This window comes from Homalodisca vitripennis, chromosome 5 (assembly GCF_021130785.1).
Source record: "Homalodisca vitripennis isolate AUS2020 chromosome 5, UT_GWSS_2.1, whole genome shotgun sequence".
Taxonomy (NCBI): Eukaryota; Metazoa; Arthropoda; class Insecta; order Hemiptera; family Cicadellidae; genus Homalodisca; species Homalodisca vitripennis.
Genome location: NC_060211.1, coordinates 93,882,385 through 93,902,336, shown reverse-complemented (window position 1 = coordinate 93,902,336; position 19,952 = coordinate 93,882,385). Strand labels below are relative to the sequence as shown.

Genomic DNA, 19,952 nt, shown 5'->3' with positions numbered 1-19,952 from the left:
TTGTATGGACATTGTGCTGAATTAAAAAAACTCTGTTACCATATGAAACCAGTGGTTACCTAGATACGAAATCACGTACCAACAGAGTTATTTTAGCTCCCCATGTTTTTAATGTCATTATGCTAAATTTTAAAACTCTCATTAAAATATGGAGCCAATTTTATATATATATACACACAAATCAGAGTATTCGCACAATACAGATGTCAGCAAACAAAGGTTGAACATTTTTCACTATGGTTCTATAGTGTCATGATAAGATCAAAAGTAATGCACTGAATAGTGATTATCACAGTCAGTGTGTTAATACACTACTTAATAATACTGTACAATATCATATGTAGTTAACACTTTCAGTGCAGCTCTTTTTGGTATGTCTGATACACACTGTCATAATGCAATATAGAGTAGTACTAAATAGCGTTGAACTGTGTCTGTATTTAAGATATTTCAGCACAGTGTTCCACTATGTTTGTGATACAATTTTTGACCAGTGCTTAATGGTGATTGTGTATGACAGCGTTTGGGTCAGCGATGATGGGAGGCCGCCAGGGGGTGGTTGAAGCAACTCTTCACATCTTGCTGCAGACTCCAGACCATGTTCCTGATGAGCAGAAGTTTGATATCATTGTATTGGTGAGTTTCAGTTGTGTTATGTATTTTTATTAGGATTACTAGTTCACTAATTGTGTTAGTGTAATTCGTGCATTTGAAAGAATGACTCGGCGAAAGGCACATAACTAATTGTAGTATGTGTAGTTTGGTTTTCTCCCATTGTTTATTTCAAAAGATACCGTGACTTGGAATTTATAGCAAATGATGTTGACTCCTTGGTTTTTTGGTTTGTTACCATCAACGTAAGATTAAAAATTTATTTGATTGTTCCCTGATATTTTTGTCATGTCCTAGCGGCATATTTAGTTATGACCTTGTTTGGATCAGGGACATTAGTTTGACTTTATTTTGGCCTCAATAATTAGCATCATATTAAGTTGGATAAATAACTAAAGATCATTAGTTTCATTTTTGTGTTGGGTTGGATGTGCAAGTAATTGATAATTAATTACTTATTGGTTTGGATTTGCTAGAAAGCAATCATTAGTTTCTAGAAAATTTGTAGGATCATTTGATTTGCCTTGCATTTCTACAGACATTTGTTGGTACTGCAGTGTGTTATATTCATTGCTACCAAGTTATGCAGCATTCAAACTCAATTTTATTTTTGAATATTGATGTTTCACTGAGAAAATATTGTACTTGTATCTACTTATGCAACAATTTATACATACATTTTTTGCACTTCTAAGTGATTAAAATATTGTGGAAATATATACATGTATAATATGAATGTAATGAATGAATTATACATATACATAAGTGCAATAATTAAAATTAGAATCATGTCCCAATTTCTTTTCACTATTTAATTTAAGATTTATTTTTAGATATGTACGTGATTAGAATGAAAATCAATACCTTTATCCAAAGGGGATACAATGAATAGTACTTTTACTCTCCAAAAGAATGATCTTCAAGAATATTTTTCTGAATTAATGATTTTGTAATGAGTTTATTGTCCTTTATTCGCGTTGGTTTAAACAAAATTTATAATTTATATCTGAAATCCCTGTTTTCTATAACTATACAAGAACTATACTCCTATTTGTGTCTCAAACTCTCATTTTTTACCTTTTTTTAGGTTTGTTGTTATTTTGTACATCATCTCAAGTGATTAAATTATATAAAACTTATCTGTTGTTTTCCAGTAACAGTACTCTAAGTTATGGTGTCTGTAAACCTTCTAACTAGCGAGGTTGACAGGGACTTCTAGGTGAGATATCAGATGGTCATCTTTAGCCTCTAAAGACAATTTTTTTGATATATTTAGTGATAACGATGATCCTATGTGTGTACCAGCACAAAATTGAAATGTAGGCCTCTCCTCTGATAGCAATTTTGATGACATCAGGATCACAAGCTAGGCATGTAGCAGGAATGTGTTAAGCAGCTTCTTATATGAATGAAGTAATTATAAAACTGGTGAACCTAATGTTAATGATATAAAACTCAGCAAGAATGATGAGGATTTTAGCAACTTTATTCCTGAGTTTATTTCAGTGAATTTCCAAGTTCCAGATTCCCTTCTGTGAAATCTAAATTAATAGATTGTTTCATATATTATGTATGGTTATTTGTGAGTATGTTCTTAAAATTATTTAATATAGAAATGGAAATGGTGTGTTTATTGTAGTAATTTTAAAATGGGTCTGATAAAGAAGACATCTACAATTCCGTTGTACTGATTGATCAGCTAATGACGGCAAGTCAGTGGTTTTCTCAAAATTTTTCAAGAAATTACATTAAGATTTTTTTTAGTTTCTTCTATATAGTTGATATGGAAATTTTAAAAAATGCTAACCAACCAGATTATGACTACAACATACTTCAACCACTGAACTTATCAACCTCTTCAGATATTTACATACCCCCTAAAAAATTGGTATTAAAGAAATCTTTGATTGGAAACAAAAATATGATTGTATTTACATAATGACATCATGGTAAGTACTGCTTTTCCGTACACTATTCGTTACTGGTATAGATAAAATAAAATGTGAAAAACTGTTGTTGCAGGCGTTGATACTTCTGATAAACTTTGTAGAACACAGTGACACCAATCGAAAGTTGTTAATAGAAGCAAATGCTCCATCGGATCCAGATGCTTTGTTTGAAAGTAAGTTCTTTTAGTTTGAGTCTTGTTCTTTATGTAATCTTCTTGCATAAAATAACAATTTTTCAAAGATATTTAATAGCTAATCTTAAGTCTTATAAGGCCAGTATCAATGATAATATCAGTTTCTAGTTCATACTGTGTAATATATAGAGTTCTTAAAGATTCTATCAGGATTCTACTGGTCTGAGATGCAAATGTCAAGTGATAAGGTATTGTTATTCTAAATTATTTTATCTATTTCATTTGTTATAGTATCATGTACTTGAGTGTCATAGTTTCGTTGTTCTGAGTTTCTAAGATTCAAGTAGAATGGGAATAATATTAAAAGCTGTTTTATTGGTCCAAGGATTCGCAAGATATAATTTGTTCCAATAAAAGAAATGCAAGTTGTAGTTATGAACCTGTTCTGGAGACGATTGTAGATAAAAATGTGAATAGGCACAATGCACCATAGGTGCAGATGGTCTATCAGATTGTGTTAACTGTAATTTTAATAGTAAAATGATGTAAATATATGTAAAAATATATAAAATTCATTTAATCAAACATTTATTCACTTTCTGTGTACTTTATTTACACTGTTTTGTTCAGAATAAAATTTTCTTCAAGTTGTATCAAAAATTTTGATATATTTCTTAGTGAAATAACAAAGTAATTGTTGCCCAAGACAAATATTGTTTTTTCACTTCTTTTTTTGCATTTAACACTGGTTTTCTAAAAACTACTTAACTTACATTTATGGGACTTGTTTTATCCAATTTATCAGGTCTAAACCATAAGAAACTATTGAATTCGCCCCTTACCAGAACTTTAGGAAGACCTTGTTTTAATTGGTAAGCTGAAATCAGGTTGAATTCTTTTGCTATCCATAACTCACTAACAAAACATTCCCAGACCCACGTTCATATAAACTTTTTCCATTATTTTTATATGTAAAATAAGCTCCAACAGTTTCTGCATATCTTCATGAACTACCCTGTGTAGGCGTACGTATTCAAAACACATGTATACATATATGGCTGGTTTTCATCCGATACAAACGAATGATTGCATTTATATGCACTTCATTCAAGTTCCACATTCTCTATTGTTAACCCATTGGCCTAGTAGTTTTTCTGGTGCTGCATGGACCTGAACTAGCAATTAATTTTGCTGAAAGTGTAAAGGTTTCGTATAATTTTTATAGAAACCTAATTAAGTTATTATCATGGTTATTTTACCACAATGTTTCTAAGAAACTAGGCTACATTTTACAACTATAAAATTAATTTTTATTTTGTTTTAAATTTACTAATAATGTTAATTATAACAAAAATGTTGGGTTTTTTATGAAAAAAACTTCAGTTTTAATTTTTTTTCACTATTAAAATTATTTATTATCTAAAAATTGAATATATATTATTGTTCAGTAACTGTTGTCATGAAAAATCAATTATATTAACATTTTTATTTGAACATTTATTATTAAAAAAAAAATGTATTTGAGTACTCATAAAGTGCAGTTTTTCCATCAGTTTTACACGGGTCGTAGATTTTGTAGCATTCACACACAATTTGCATATAAAAACACAGGACTACACTAAAAAAATACACTAAAAATAAAATAAATAAAATAAAAAATAATAAATAAAAAAATAAAACTTCACAAACAAACGACGTTGTTTCTATTTTGCAGGCTAGCCTTTAGCCTTGCAAACAATTTTACCGATTATCACAAATAAATATTTAAATGGATTTTATAAAACTACTGTAATAAACTTTCAATAATATTGTCAGAAGTGCTAGCCGTAATTTTAGACGTAACATAATCCTAGTATCAACACAAAATAAGCACTGTTAATAGATTACAATTATTGAAAAAAGTAATATTTTTCTGCCATAGTTGGCACACCTGAACTCACCAACAACTCAAAAGGTCTGCAGAAACCGTATTGGCATACCATCTAACGTGAAAAACTATAAATACTTTAAATAGTACATCGCAACGTCACCAGATCGTGCTGCGCACGTGAGTCCAGGATCGGTCCGTGCATCACTGCACGTGGTATATACGTGAGTCTAGGCCAATGGGTTAAAAATAATATATCCATAATGAAAACCAATGTGTTATGTGGCAATTAAAAAAATGCTTGATCATAATGTTGTATTTCTAAAGTATTTATACCAGTTTTATTATTAATTTCTGAATCAAAATGTGACATACCAAATTAACAAATCACATAAATAACATGACAGTCTGTAATAATTAACTACTATAAATATTAGAGAATGAAATAAGTATCATATAAAATAAGTTTTTGAGTTTTTTTGTGAAAACTCAAAAATTTTATCAGCAGGATGACAGTATATTTAGTGAAAATATTGACATATAGTATTTTCAACCTATAAGAGCTATAAATGATCAATAACAAGATCAGCATTTGAGTTATATTATGAAATTCGTAGTTAAAATATAAATAGTTAAATATGTTTTGTTTGAAATATTGTATTACTACATATGTACTTGCTTATGACCATGAAATATGACACTATTTACTCGCTTTTCTAAAATAAATAACGATTTTAAATTGATGTATAAAGAAACATAGATATTGGAAATAGTTAACAGATATTATGATTTAATGCTAGGTCTAAAATCCTCTGTCACCTATCATTTATTTCGTATAAACTGTTCTTAAACAAGTTGAAACTTGTACTGCAAGTATTAAAGTTTTAAAAACTCATGGGATTGCATAGGGAAAAACATTGATTTCAAGCAATTTTATTTCAAAACATGTCTGAATAATACTCCAAAACATTTACTACACAATAGTCTTCTACAACTTGTTTATTCTACACGGTGTAATTTCACTATAATTTTCAGACACAAATAGCTAGTGTTGGTTAATACAAATATGTTCTACTTTCTTGACCAATGAGAGCTCTAAATTTAAAAAATATAAAAATAAGTAATAATTAGGAAAAAATAAAGATTTGAGAATAAAACCCCTATTAATAAGTGGCAGATTTTCTTGAATAAGGAGAGAAACATTCAGCATTAATCTGAAGTTGTATCTGTTGTGTAGTGACACAGCCAGTACCAGGTGTAAGTGCTATAGTGAGGCTGTTCTACCAGCAAGAGGAATTGGCTTGGACAGAGGAACGCAAGACTGATGCTTTCCTGGACGGGGAACATGAACATTCAGTATTAACCTAGTTGTATCTGTTGTATAGTGACACAGCCAGTATCAGGTGTGAGTGCTCTAGTGAGGCTGTTCTACCAGCAAGAGGAGTTGGCTTGGACAGAGGAACGCAAGACTGATGCTATCCTGGATGGGGAACATGAACATTCAGTATTAACCTAGTTGTATCTGTTGTATAGTGACACAGCCAGTATCAGGTGTGAGTGCTCTAGTAAGGCTGTTCTACCAGCAAGAGGAGTTGGCTCGGACAGAGGAACGCAAGACTGATGCTATCCTGGACGGAGAACAGAAACCTCAGGCGTCATCCCAGGAAGAATTCTATGAAGAAACCGTCGCCATGTGTAAGTTTATGTGATTCTTTGAAGTTAACTCCATTGTTTCGACTTCTTAACAAAGCAAAATGTGAATTTTTATATCATAGTAGCAGTTATCTCCGGTTTCACATGTAATTTACTGTTGAAAAACAGGACACTATATTCATGTATTCCTTTTTTTTGACATTGTAAACACTCCTGAGATAATTGATAAACACTCAAAGATATTCCAATCTCCTGATCCATTTTAGATTTAAGTTTAAATGTTAAATAATAAGTTTAGTGTTTTGGGACCCTGAAGTCTTAGAGTGAAATAGTTTTTATGATTAGAATTTCCCTCCTACATTCCATGATAATTTATTCAATTGCTCTGACAATTTGAGTAGCAATTGAACTATTTTAAACCAGTGTGGAGGAATCCTTAAGCCAAAGAATAGCAATTATTGATATAATGCATAGTGGGGTTCTGTGCAATTTAGGGATGGAAGTAGGTAAGCTTATTTTAGATATATATTATGTTGGTGTCCATAGTTAACAGGTCAAATAATAAGCAAAATTGTTAATGGATCTTATTTTAGGCTCTGCGTGTAGGTGATTACTCATATTTATGCATACTGAATAATCAATATTAAATTAAAATTTAATTGAATTTTATTCTATGATTAAACGAGGTTATTGACGACCTCGAACAGCGAAAACTTTCTACTGCACTTTTTTTAGACTTTTCAAAGGCATTCGACTGCTTGAGCCATGACCTCATTATAACAAAACTGGGAGCCTTAGGCATATCAGGGAAAGCCAAAGACTGGTTCAAAAGCTACCTAACTGGACGACACCAACTGGTGGAGCTCAAGCACACAGAAAATGGCATTACCAAACATGTACAATCAAATACATTGCCAGTAACCCGTGGCATACCTCAAGGCTCTGTGCTGGGCCCAGTCCTCTTTGTTTTATTCACTAATGACATGCCCCAACTTCTTCAGGACCACTGTCTTACCACCATGTATGCGGATGATACGACACTGTTACTAAATGACAAAACAACTGATAAATTAGCCGTTACCGCATACATAGCTCTTAACATGGCCTATCAGTACTGCCATAACAATGACCTGGTCGTCAACCCTACAAAAACTAACCAAGTTGGATTTGGGCACCGAAATGAAGATGTACCACAGATACCAGGCGTCACCTTGGAAAGCCAAGTGAAATTTCTAGGCATAACTCTAGATAACATGTTATGCTGGACCCCACACATAGAAAATCTTTGTAAAAAATTAAACACTAGTGTCTATGCAATTAAACAAATTAAGGCCATTAGTGACCTAGCAACAGCAAGAACTGCATATTTCGCACTCTTCGAAACACACTTAAGGTATGACCTTGCCGTCTGGGGTGCAGCTTCTGCAGAAAACATCGAGAAAATCCTGGTCATTCAAAAAAAGGCAGTCAGAACTTTAGCCGGACTGCAACGACTTGACAGCTGCAGGGAAGCATTAAATATCTTAACGATTGTTGGACTCTACATCAATGAAGTTGTGATGTACGTGGATGGAGAAGATCTCTTGAGAGGATCGGATCTACACACCTACTGCACACGTAATGCCAACCTCTACAACCTCCCAGCACATCGCCTCACTCAATATGAGAAAAAAACCACATATAAAGGTGCTATATTCTTCAACCGTCTACCAAGGGACATAAGAACAGGAAGTGGAAGCAAGCTGAAATCAAGACTTCACAGCTGGTTGACCGAACGTCCATTTTACTCCATCAACGAGTTCCTTCAACATAACTAAAACGATCCCAAAGAACGCTTTATCTGTTAAAACATTTCACTGTATCATCTACAAATGTATAATTTGTTTCTCTATGTGATTTGAATTATGACTATGTACAATTGACACCATTTCTGTTCTCAATGAACATGTTATTAAAGGATGTTTTGATTTGATTACTTCTGATTGAAAGAATTCTATTTTCTACACCATGATTGAGTTTGCCATGCTGCCAAGATCAAGAAAATATGTCAAAAAGTCTACTTATAATAATTGTAGTTCAATCCATTGATTAAATACACACAAACACACACACATATCTTTTGTATACATACACACACAGGTCTGAGAAGACTACTTCGGTAATAAATCTTCTTTAACACTTTGAGTGCTGGCCCTAAATGACATGTAACTCTGTAGAATGCTGGGCGTTTTTGGTGGTTTTCAAAAATTTATTAAAAAAAAAGTATTTAAGGTATGAGAAAAATACTTACATACCTTAATTCAGCTTACTTTCGTCTTTCTTTTAACGTGAGATTTTTTGTGGTTTTTTTAAAAACTACACATAAAAAATGTTTTTTAAAAACATATATTTTTGGAAAAAAAATTATTTTTTGAGACAGTTTTTTTATCTAACTTACTAAACTAAGCATACATACAATTATTTACAATGACCCATTTACAAATATAAACTGTCCTTTGAATAATACAAATCATGTTTTTATGTTTTGTAGTTTTTTGACTAAAAACTATGCCGTCATATTGATGCGTCGGCATCACTTTCGCTGTCAGCACTGTTTTCAGCATCTGTAACATAATAATATACTATGTAAAATATGAATATATTTTTATTTTATTCATAAGAATAAAATATTAGTTGTATAAAGTTAATTTATTATAATACAAATTATAGTTTGATTCACGAAAACAATAACATAACCAAACTTTTAGACTGATGTTTATATGATAAATAGACTTACTTATTCTTACCTGAAGTATGTGTCTAATCTTCTTCCATTAAATCAGGAACAATGTCAGAATCGTCAAAAATAGTATCTACTCCAATAAAATTATCTCTATTTAATACATCACTGATCGCAACGTCGTTCAAGCTGCGAGAAGCCATGATTGCGACATCGACTACCGGCTGCAACGAACGTCACGTTAGCGGCACGTAAACAACGCGACCGAAGTTGCTTTGTCATTAAGCTCATACAATACATCTGACGCTTTCTAGCGGTGAATTGTGTTACTAAAAACCCAAATAACATTTTAGAGTAGGCAAAACCTGTTTAAATACGGACAATGTAATATAATACCAATCGAAAAGACAACCACGTAAAACTACGGGATTAGCATTCTTCGGAAGTTTCGCCGTTCCGTAAAATTACGGGATTAGCACTCTAAGTGTTAAAGTCTTTAAATCTTAATCAAAAACTAGATAGTAGCATTATCTTTAAATCCTGCATTACACCACTAATCAAGCACTGTATACTTAATATTTACTGTACTAAGAATTTTAAACGAAAACCAACTACAATCGTAAAGCGTCTTCTTTTGGCTTTTAAAAATTTAAATTCTATCTAAGATTTTTTAAGTGACAGTTATAGTTTGCCTCTTTGTTCCGATGAAGAAAATGTGTAACTTACATACAACTTAACCCATTAGCCTACTTCGACGAGACCATCTCGCCGCTAGCGCTATGCACAATAAAATACTTTGACGAAACCATCTCGCCACCAAGTAGTTCGCCTATTTCTCACAAGATGTCAGCACCATTCAGTCCTAACTTCGTTTCTGTGTTCTGTGCAATAATGGGAATTGAATAATTTAACTTTACAGCGTGGCAACACTGCAGTTGGGGAAGGGGAACATAAACAGACGATCGGAACAAGTAAACAGCTGACTCGAGTAAACAAACTAAGCGTGTGTACAATGGCGCGACATGGAGCTTTACGTAGTAGTGAAATTGATCGTTATATTGACAATGACGGATTTATTTTAAGTGAATCTGATGGTGAAATCGGTTCTAATCATGTGGAAGAAGAGTGGAGGATTGATGGTGATGAAGAATTCAGCGACGGTGAGTCTGACAATGCCCTCTCAGATATTGATTTTGAAGAGATGGACGTAGGCCTAAACAATGCCGATGATCCTATGAATGATTTACATTTACAGAATGTTGAAGACGTTATTAGCAGTGTGGCTTCTGGTGTAACTGGATTATGGAATTTTCCAATATGGAATGACGAGCCAAACGAACCTAAAAATATTGTGTTTTTAGGCAATCAGGTTCTAGGCCCAAAAATCATACAATTTTGTGTGTGTGTATAATGTATATAGTGTATAGTAAAATGTTTTGAGCTGAAGATAATTTGGACAATTATTCTATGAAAGTAAAAGGTATGTTTCTTCATTTATTCTAGTAACTATGGCAATGTAACAATAAGTATACTGTAATATGTAATTTTGCACAAAAAATGCAATTTATGTAGAAATTAACACAAAATTAACCCAAAATTAAAAATTTACAAATACTGAAATTAAAAATTATATGATATTTTCTTGGAATCAGCTATAAAATATTTAAAACAATAAAACAAAATAAATTTGTCTACGCAATTTCCAAAAAAAGATTTTTATTTTTAAATTAACTTAAAATTAACCAAAATTAACATTAACTTACTATTTTTAAGTCGACAGTATTTGTATACTTAAAAACATTGTAATAATAATAATTGTCAGTAAAAAATAAAGTTTTTATTTTGTAATTAACATAAAATTAACACAAATTAACAAAATTAAAAAAATTAACATTAAGTTTTAAATTTTTTTTGTGAAAAATATAGTTTAGGATGCTTTTATTAAATATCCCAAGTTTTCTTAAAATCTAAACAGTACAACTAGAGTAATGTAATTTTAAGTAAAATTCTCCATTTTGGGCCAAATTAATTGGATGTACTGTGGAGTTGAGAGGCTGGAAATACTAGTAGGCCAATGGGTTAAAAGCTACTGTGGTCAAAAAGTGTCAGTTCCGGCTGATTAAATTCACTTCCAGTATAATTTATTTACTTGATCTATAAATTATATACATATGTTGGTTTTCACGATCTCATTGGGTCAAAAAGAGTTTACTACCAGCACTTGAAATCTACCTTCAGTCTAAGACATTTCAAGTATTAAAATTAGAGTTTGCCTTTTTGTTCCAATGACAAAAGTATATTGTACAGTTAAAAAGTTACTGCAATCAATATGAGTCTCTTCCGGTCATTTAAATTCATTCCCAGTCTAATTTATTTACAGTTCCACAAAATTGGATTATGGTGTTGCGCTGACCAAGAAACTGAACACATATGTTGGTTTTGATCCAACTTAGATTAATTTCTGGTGCTAAAGTGATTTTGATGTTTTCACTGATTAAGGGATAAGTATAAGCACTAAGTCTTCAAAGAACCATTTCTTAAAAATTACTTTGCCCATCTATGCAGATTTTTTATTTGTACAACTTACGTTCAAAGTAGACATATATTTTTTAAGGCCTGAGGTTTTGCAGATTTACCTATGACCATCAGCTTTAATTTGTGGTAACCACTAGCATTTGCAGCAGCTAACACTGAAACTCTCTCTTTTGATTTTTTAAAAATGTTGGGGCTGCATTTTCTTTGATAGAGGAAAAGAGGTTTACATCTTAAAATTCAGTCCAGTACCAAAATTGTAAATCTGGTTTACTGTAAGATTTTCGTCTTTCATTATCTGCTGAAACTTTTAACATAACTCTCGAACAACTTCATTTGGCATTTAGTTTTACATGCCAGTTATGATATTGTAATAGGAATTATTTTATTTTCTTTATTCTTGTTTAGAGGTTAATTGGAAGAAAGGACTTTTAGTCCTAACTTCCCCTCTATAAATATAGACATTTTTCATTTCATTTCTGCAGACAATTTTTCGCTGTATATTTTCAAGCCTGATACTGTATAATTTTTTCCAACAGTCTAACCATCCTGCTCTTGCAGTAAAATCCGGTTCTCCTTCTTTTAACTTGTTTCGGAGAAACAAAGCGTTTTTTTGAAGGATAGGGTCCAAAATAGGCTTTCTTTTTGACTGAACCAGAGAAAAAGGACTTCACTTGTTTATTCATGCACGGATTTTTTCATTGATTTTCTGTTGGATGCAGTTACGTCAGCACTTTTTGTTATGTCAGCGGTTTTTGTGCCAATCACCTACTGTTATCTTGCCTACACCATAATCAGCTGCTATTTTCTTTAGCAATTCTCCTTGATCAATCCTCTTCAACGCTGTGAGTTTTTCTTTGATAGAAACAAACTTTCTCTTTGCTTTTCCACTCATTTTCACTAAATTAGTTAAAACTTTGCAAACATAACACAAAAAGTAATCCATACACTAGCAACAACACATGCACTACTCAACTGAATTGAACTCCTGACAATCCTCACGTTCTGTTCATAGCTTCCAATATGTCATGATTCATGATTTCATGATTATGTTCATTATATTGATGATATTGCCCTGACCTGGCATCACTCGCTGCACACCTATGTCCAGTCTAATTCTTTGGTTCTTCTATATTAGTATTTTAGTTTTAAATATTGTCTGAAGATAAGTAGGTCAGAAAAAAGGGCTACTATTGTATATAACCAAATATTCTGATCCTATTAACTTTGGAGTGACTTTGTGGAACTTTTACTTGATATAAATTATGTTGCAGTGCTTCAGAAAGCAGGACGGAACATGGAGCATACTCTCGTAGCAGCATACATTGCTCTCCTACTCGGATACTTGGTGATGGATAATAAGGTACTTTTCATTGTTCCATTGCTACAATTCATTGATCAAATTGAAACATTGTGATAGATTCTAAAAAATGTAACAATTCATTAAAGAAGTTCACATTTAAAGTTTAGTAAATATTTTAGTATGTTCTTTGAATACCCACTAAACATGGTGTTTCAGGAATTTGAGCTGTTCATCAGGAAACATTTACCAAGCGGCAACTTTAATGTGATGTTGACTGTACTTCAGAAGTTCTTTAACTTCATGACATTAACTTCAGCTGTAAGTAAATTAATGAACATAAACTTTGTAAAAGGCCCTGGTTAACACATGGAACCATCAAGTCTTGTTTGCATGGAGCTATGTTAAAGTTACATTAACCACAATACATTTATATTTCACAAATACAACTATCACTCAGAAGTGTTCTTGGTCCCCTATCTATATTGTCTTATTCAACATAAATTTAGTATTGATTACTTAAAGCAATTGTTAGGACTGGACATACTTTTACTCTAGTTGCTCTAGTTATCTGTAGTAAGAGATTAATAAACATTTGTGATAGGCTAATTCCATAAATCTTGCAATCCAATACAAAAATTGTGGTGTCAATTCCAAATTTGGTACCGATTTTTATTTTTATTATTTAGGTTTGAATAACTTGGAAGACAAGGTAAATAATACCTAAAGAATTCATTTATGATAACAAGAATATGCTTATTTTTACTAGACTGTAAGTATATTCCTCTTTTTCATCATAGAGACATTAAAAAGAAAACACTATGAAGAAGAAGAGAAATATACTTCAATCTTGTAAAGGTTAACCTGCTCTTCCAATCCTATACAAATTTTATGTTAAAACCTGACTTACTGACCTCTTTAATTATAAATAGTAACTAAGACTATAAGTCACGAAATGTGTTTATTTTATTACCATTACAGCAAATCTGGGTCAGTAGGAGCAGCCAAAAACATTTTTAAACCACCGTTTATCATTATAAAATAATTAATATATGACCGTACATTTATTCTTATAGAAAACATATTTATACAAAAGCACAGATTACGAGATAGATAAAAAGACCCATACCAATATATAAACATAGATAGACATTGAAAATATGAAGTGTTAGTTATAATACTAAAGTAATTTCTTAATTTGATTATCTATATACTATTTTTCCTATAGAAAGTACAACAATAGCGCGCTTTAGCAATAATTTGTTTTACTGCCGATTAGCTGTTGTCCATAGCAGAGCAGACTCAGCAATGTGAGGTCATAAATATATAAAATATTATTTTATAAAATACAGGAATTATTCTATGTTTTTCCATATAGAAATTGCAACAACTATTCTACAACAACTATAACTATAACATGTTATAGTAATCGGTAATTTGTTTATGGCTGATTAGCTGTATCCATAAATAGACTAGTTCAAAGATTCATTGGATTGAAGATTCTGCAACATACGAAATCCAGAAGAATCGTATGATGTGATCAGCATTAATTGGGATGTTGTAAAATCATGACTTTCCAAGCATATTTTAAGCACTTCTGTTGATTTTAACACGTTCGCTACCAGGCGGCGCATATTTGCGCCGCCCGGGTCACCGTAACAGACCAACGTTACAAAATGTGGTTGTTCTACACAGACCGAGAATGATTGGTGTGAGATTAACCACAGACCAAGGATAAAATATTGTTGAATTGAGCTATAATTCAACAAAATAACCTAAAATGTACGTCTGTACTGTTCTTATTTGATATATTGCTAATTTGCGTAATTTTTACGGCGGCGCATATGTGGGACGCTCGGTCTATAGCATCAAAATCTTAACGTAGACCAAGCGTCCCATATATGAGCCACTATTTATTTGCTCAGTTACTGTAGGTTTTAAGGTAAGTTTCAATCAAACATGCATATCTTATTATGATAGTATTTTAATTCATGGTACAAAAGCTTAAACAACAGAGTCATAAATACAAGTTCATTGAATGTATTATCATACATATCTTATTAGGCTATAGGCCTACAAGAATTTTAATTTTAGAAATTAAAAAAGTTGAATATAAGAAAATAGAGTAGAAATAAAGTTTATTTTATTTCAAGGTACAAAAACATAAATGGGGTTCTTTTTACTCTACAAGACATAATACATGACTGTTAACCCATATGTCATAACTATTTAACAAAATAAGTGAACATTTATTAAATAAGTTATTAAATTTACACTTATATTCAGAATGTTCCAAGCTACATTATATTTAAGTGCTCACACATTCATAGTCTAATTATTGTGCCACTGGTTATAACAAGTTGGCATGATAGGCCATAATAGGACGTAATTTTTAAGATATCCAGAGACCAAGCGTCCCACATGTGAGCCAGACATCCCCATAGACCAATACAAAAGTATCAAGCCTCTAAAATAGACCAGTGATTTTTCATGGCAATAATAGTGGCATGCAAACAGCGGCGCAAATATGGGACGTCAGTCTATTTGAGGTGCCCCGAGCGGCGCATATTTGGGACGCCGGTGCACGGGAAGAAACCGTGCGGCTCATATTTGAGCCGGCTGGTCTGTAGGTATAAGACTTTTCTTAACATGGTGGTAGCGAACGTGTTAAATAACTCAATATTTTGTAATTAAATACTTTAAAAATATTGGTTTAGAAATCAAGTGACCCATAGTATCTGGAACAAACAACTGATACCTCCCAAATGTGACATGTTTAGCGTTCCCTCCTTGCGCAAGTGTATCTTTAAAGTGGCCGTGCTCGCTTATGTGTTGTCGGAGGTTGTTGAAAAAAGTAGCGTTGGAATTGTTCAAAACATTTCAAAATAGTTAGTATCTTGTAAAATGTTTATAACCTATGTAAAACAGATGATGGCTATGAAAAGACAAATTGTTTGCTGCTACTGATTGTGTAAGCGTTCCTTTAAAATGGTTGTGCTGGCTTATTCATTGTTGATAGATTTCATTGAAACAAGTACTGTTGGAATTGTAATGAAATTGTTCAAATAGTAGGAGTCTAGTAAATGTTTTATAATTATACTGGTATTTTTTGTTATATGACTTTGAAAAACTGTCAACAGACACCATTTTGTATATATTAAAGAAAATAACACAATTATTTAAAAAAAATTCCTCTTATATTTTCAAACTTACATGCTAAATTTGGTTTCTTTAACCTAACTTTAAACTTAACGTTTAAAGATAATAATTTTTTGATAAAAAATTAAACATGGCGGCTAGTGGTATAAACAAAAATTTCTTGACATAGTTAATATGACATTTCTGTTTAAAACGATGATTAATATCAGTTACAAAAGTTTATAATTCACTTTTATGAACACTCTGTATTTATTTAGAATTTCGGTTCTCAACTTTTTTATTTGTAAATTAATATAGCTAATATTCTAGTACCATCATCACATTATTAATAATATATTGTGTACTTCACTAGATGTTTTGGAAGTGTTTTATGAAGACGGCTTGCTGTTGTAAGGCCTCTTAAAATAAAGGTTTTAAGTATTTGTTAGTAATTATTTTAAAATTGTGTGATATACAATATTAGAAACCAATATAACATCCAATATAACATCCATCTTCAACATTATGGTACAGTACATGATTATGCTATGTCCAAACTGGATTTAAAAACTGAATCATTTGGGCTGATAAGCTTGGATTATATGTTAGATACAACCTCTTTATGGCCATAGGTTTCCAAATGCTTTATTATGTATCCAATAGAGATTATGGAATAGGTTGTAGAAGAATAATTTGTTTCAGGCCGGGTCAGGAAGTAGTAGAGGTATCAAGGCAACAGAGATGGTGATCAAATACCTAAGTGAGAGTGATAAAATGCTGCAGCAAACATGAGACCAAGCCTCTGATGTGCAAGGTAAGTGGCAAGAATTCTAGACATGAGGCTATAGTATAGTATAGTTTCAGGCTGGGTTAGGAACCAGTAGAGATATCAAGACGACAGAGATGTTGATCAAATACCTAAGTGAGAGTGATAAAATGCTCCAGCAAACATGAGACCAAGACTCTGATGTGCAAGGTAAGTGGCAAGAATTCTAGACATGAGGCTATAGTATAGTATAGTTTCAGGCTGGGTTAGGAACCAGTAGAGATATCAAGACGACAGAGATGTTGATCAAATACCTAAGTGAGAGTGATAAAATGCTCCAGCAAACATGAGACCAAGACTCTGATGTGCAAGGTAAGTGGCAAGAATTCTAGACATGAGGCTATAGTATAGTTTAGTTTCAGGCTGGGTAAGGAACCAGTAGAGGTATCAAGGCGACAGAGATGGTGATCAAATACCTGAGTTGGAGTGATAAAATGCTCCAGTAAACATGAGACCAGCCTCTGATGCGCAGGGATAAATACATAATTGAGAGTGTTAAATGCTCCAGCAAACATGAGACCAGGCCTCTGATGTGCAAGATAAGTGGTAAGAATTCTAGACATGAGGCTATAGTGTAGTTTAGTTTCAGGCTGGGTTAGGAACCAGTAGAGGTATCAAGGCGACAGAGATGGTGATCAAATACCTGAGTTGGAGTGATAAAATGCTACAGTAAACATGAGACCAGCCTCTGATGTGCAGGGATAAATACATAATTGAGAGTGTTAAATGCTCCAGCAAACATGAGACCAGGCCTCTGATGTGCAAGATAAGTGGTAAGAATTCTAGACATGAGGCTATAGTATAGTTTAGTTTCAGGCTGGGTTAGGAACCAGTAGAGGTATCAAGGCGACAGAGATGGTGATAAAAATACTTGAGTTGGAGTGATAAAATGCTCCAGCAAACATGAGACCAGGCCTCTGATGTGCAAGATAAGTGGTAAGAATTCTAGACATGAGGCTATAGTATAGTTTAGTTTCAGGCTGGGTTAGGAAGGCGACAAAGATGGTGATCAAATACCTAAGTGAGAGTGATAAAATGCTCCAGTAAACATGAGACCAGCCTCTGATGCGCAGGGATAAATACCTAATTGAGAGTAATAAATGCTCCAGTAAACATGAGATCAGGCCTTTAATGCGCAAGGTCAGTGGCAAGAATACTAGGCATGAGGCATATTTTTTAAGTAAATACCATTTTGAAATTCTGCCGCTGCAGTGTTTTGGATGGTGTCCTGTGGTTGTGCTCAGTGTTCTCATCTGTTTATACGTATTTTAAATGCCTCCATTGATTGAAAAGAAGATAAAAGTGTTATAGAATTACTGATAATGACTGTGAATTATGAGTAAAATTGAAATGAAATGAAATATTCATTGTCACATAACATGTAAAAAACGTAGCACAGGTAGACAAACTGGTAGTATTGTCAAAAATTCAGAAAACTATAAACTAGTGTATGATGATCAATGCAATCAAGTATCAATAATATAAGCATTTTAATGAAATCTAAAATTTCAACATCATTTTAATATTTGCTTAAAGAATAGTATTCTTTTTGTGTGAAAGAAAAGGTTTTTGATTATTCTTAAATGTAATGACATTTTAAATTTATTAAATTTTGGCTGGAATAGCATTGTACAGTTTTATACCCATGTTTTGTATTGTGGTAATTTTCAAATAAATTTAAGCAATGTCTTATATGGAAAGGTTTGCTTAAATCGATTTAACTTTTAAGTATGCTTATGTTGCTTATTACATAAAAAGTTAATGTAGTCCTTTACATAGTAAAAATTTTTAATTTATTAATATGAATTGAAGGCATAATTAATTCAACCTTCTTTCTTTCTTTCTTTAAGATAGAAGGTTGATATATATATATCTATCAATATATCAATAGGTAAAAAAAATGTAATTAGTAGGTCAAGAAATTTTAATTACAACAAATCTTTTCCTCTAGATAAACCTAAATTTACTACCAAATTCTACCCTGGACTTAACAAAATAAACCCTATAATGAAAACTGCTTTCCATATTCTACAGTCATCATCGGAAACTAAAGATATATTTTCAAAACCACCTAGGGTCATCTTTAGAAGACCGTAAAATCTTAAAAATATGCTAGACCAAACCAATCTTAAACACAAAAATCGAGAGACAAATTTTAACTGTTGTAAACCCTGTCAAAAACCACGTTGTGGTACGTGCAAAATTATGTCCTCTAGTCAACATTTTAGCAGTAACATAACCAATAAAACGTATCCAATTAAAGGAACTATTGATTGTAATTCAAGTAATATAATATATCAGCTAAATTTTTGTAATAAACAATATATTGGCCAAACCTCTAACCCTCTTTGTATCAGAATGACAGGTCACCGTTACAGTTTTGTTCACGGAGATGACAAACCCCTCGCTGTACATTCCAGGGAACACAATCAGGACAAAATTGAAAACTGTTATAAATTAAAAGGCATCAATAATGTCCCATTGCATGCCAACGAAAATATGAATAGGTTTAATTTGAGAAGGAGCGAAACTGCTCATCAACTTGTTTTAAAATCAAAATTTCCTTTAGGTTTGAACATTCGTTAATTTCTAAAATTATTTTTTTACTCTTTGGTATTTCTGATGAAACATCAGCTGTGAGGTATTTTCCCCTGTTTATTATTCTATTTCAGTTCTTTGTCTTGTTTATATTTAGTTAGTTTAATTACCTAATTTTGTAAATATTTATATACACTATTTATTGTTATCTGAAGAAGTATGCTAAAGACATGAAAATTCATAAAGAGTTTGCCAATATTTGGTTTTTTATTTTTATTTTTGCATGAAGAGAATACTTATATATATATATATATATAAAAAAGTATATATATATATAAAAGTATATATATATATAAAAGTATATATATATATATATATAAATATATATATATATATAAAAGTATATATATATATATATATATATATATATGTTACCGGACAAACCCGATTTTAGGACAAACTAGTTTGGACTAGGATGTTCTAGTTTTTCCTGACCACACTAGGATAAACTAGTTTGGCCTTATTGATTACAGGCTGAACTGGTTTGGCCTAATAGCGTTAGGATAAACTAGTTCAGCCTGGTAGAATTGTTAGGCCGAACTAGTTTGGCCTGGTAGCGAACGGATAAACTAATGTGGCCGGGTTCAAGGTCAGGCCAAACCCAAGCAGCCGGGTGGTGGGGGT

The 19,952-nt window shown here is 32.1% G+C and overlaps 1 protein-coding gene across 4 annotated transcripts in view; it reads left to right on the top strand.

Moving 5' to 3' along the window:
* Positions 1-19,952, top strand: part of LOC124362537 (protein wings apart-like) — a 54,976-nt gene that overhangs the window by 32,066 nt on the left and 2,958 nt on the right. The window contains exons 10-16 of one of the 4 annotated variants that reach the window (XM_046817133.1): positions 521-636; positions 2,635-2,734; positions 5,948-6,003; positions 6,152-6,257; positions 12,741-12,829; positions 12,986-13,087; positions 16,607-16,718. In XM_046817133.1, coding sequence (XP_046673089.1) covers positions 521-636; positions 2,635-2,734; positions 5,948-6,003; positions 6,152-6,257; positions 12,741-12,829; positions 12,986-13,087; positions 16,607-16,696 — 659 coding nt within the window. In that variant the 3' untranslated portion in view covers positions 16,697-16,718. The other 3 variants (XM_046817132.1, XM_046817134.1, XM_046817135.1) reach the window with 3 other exon arrangements.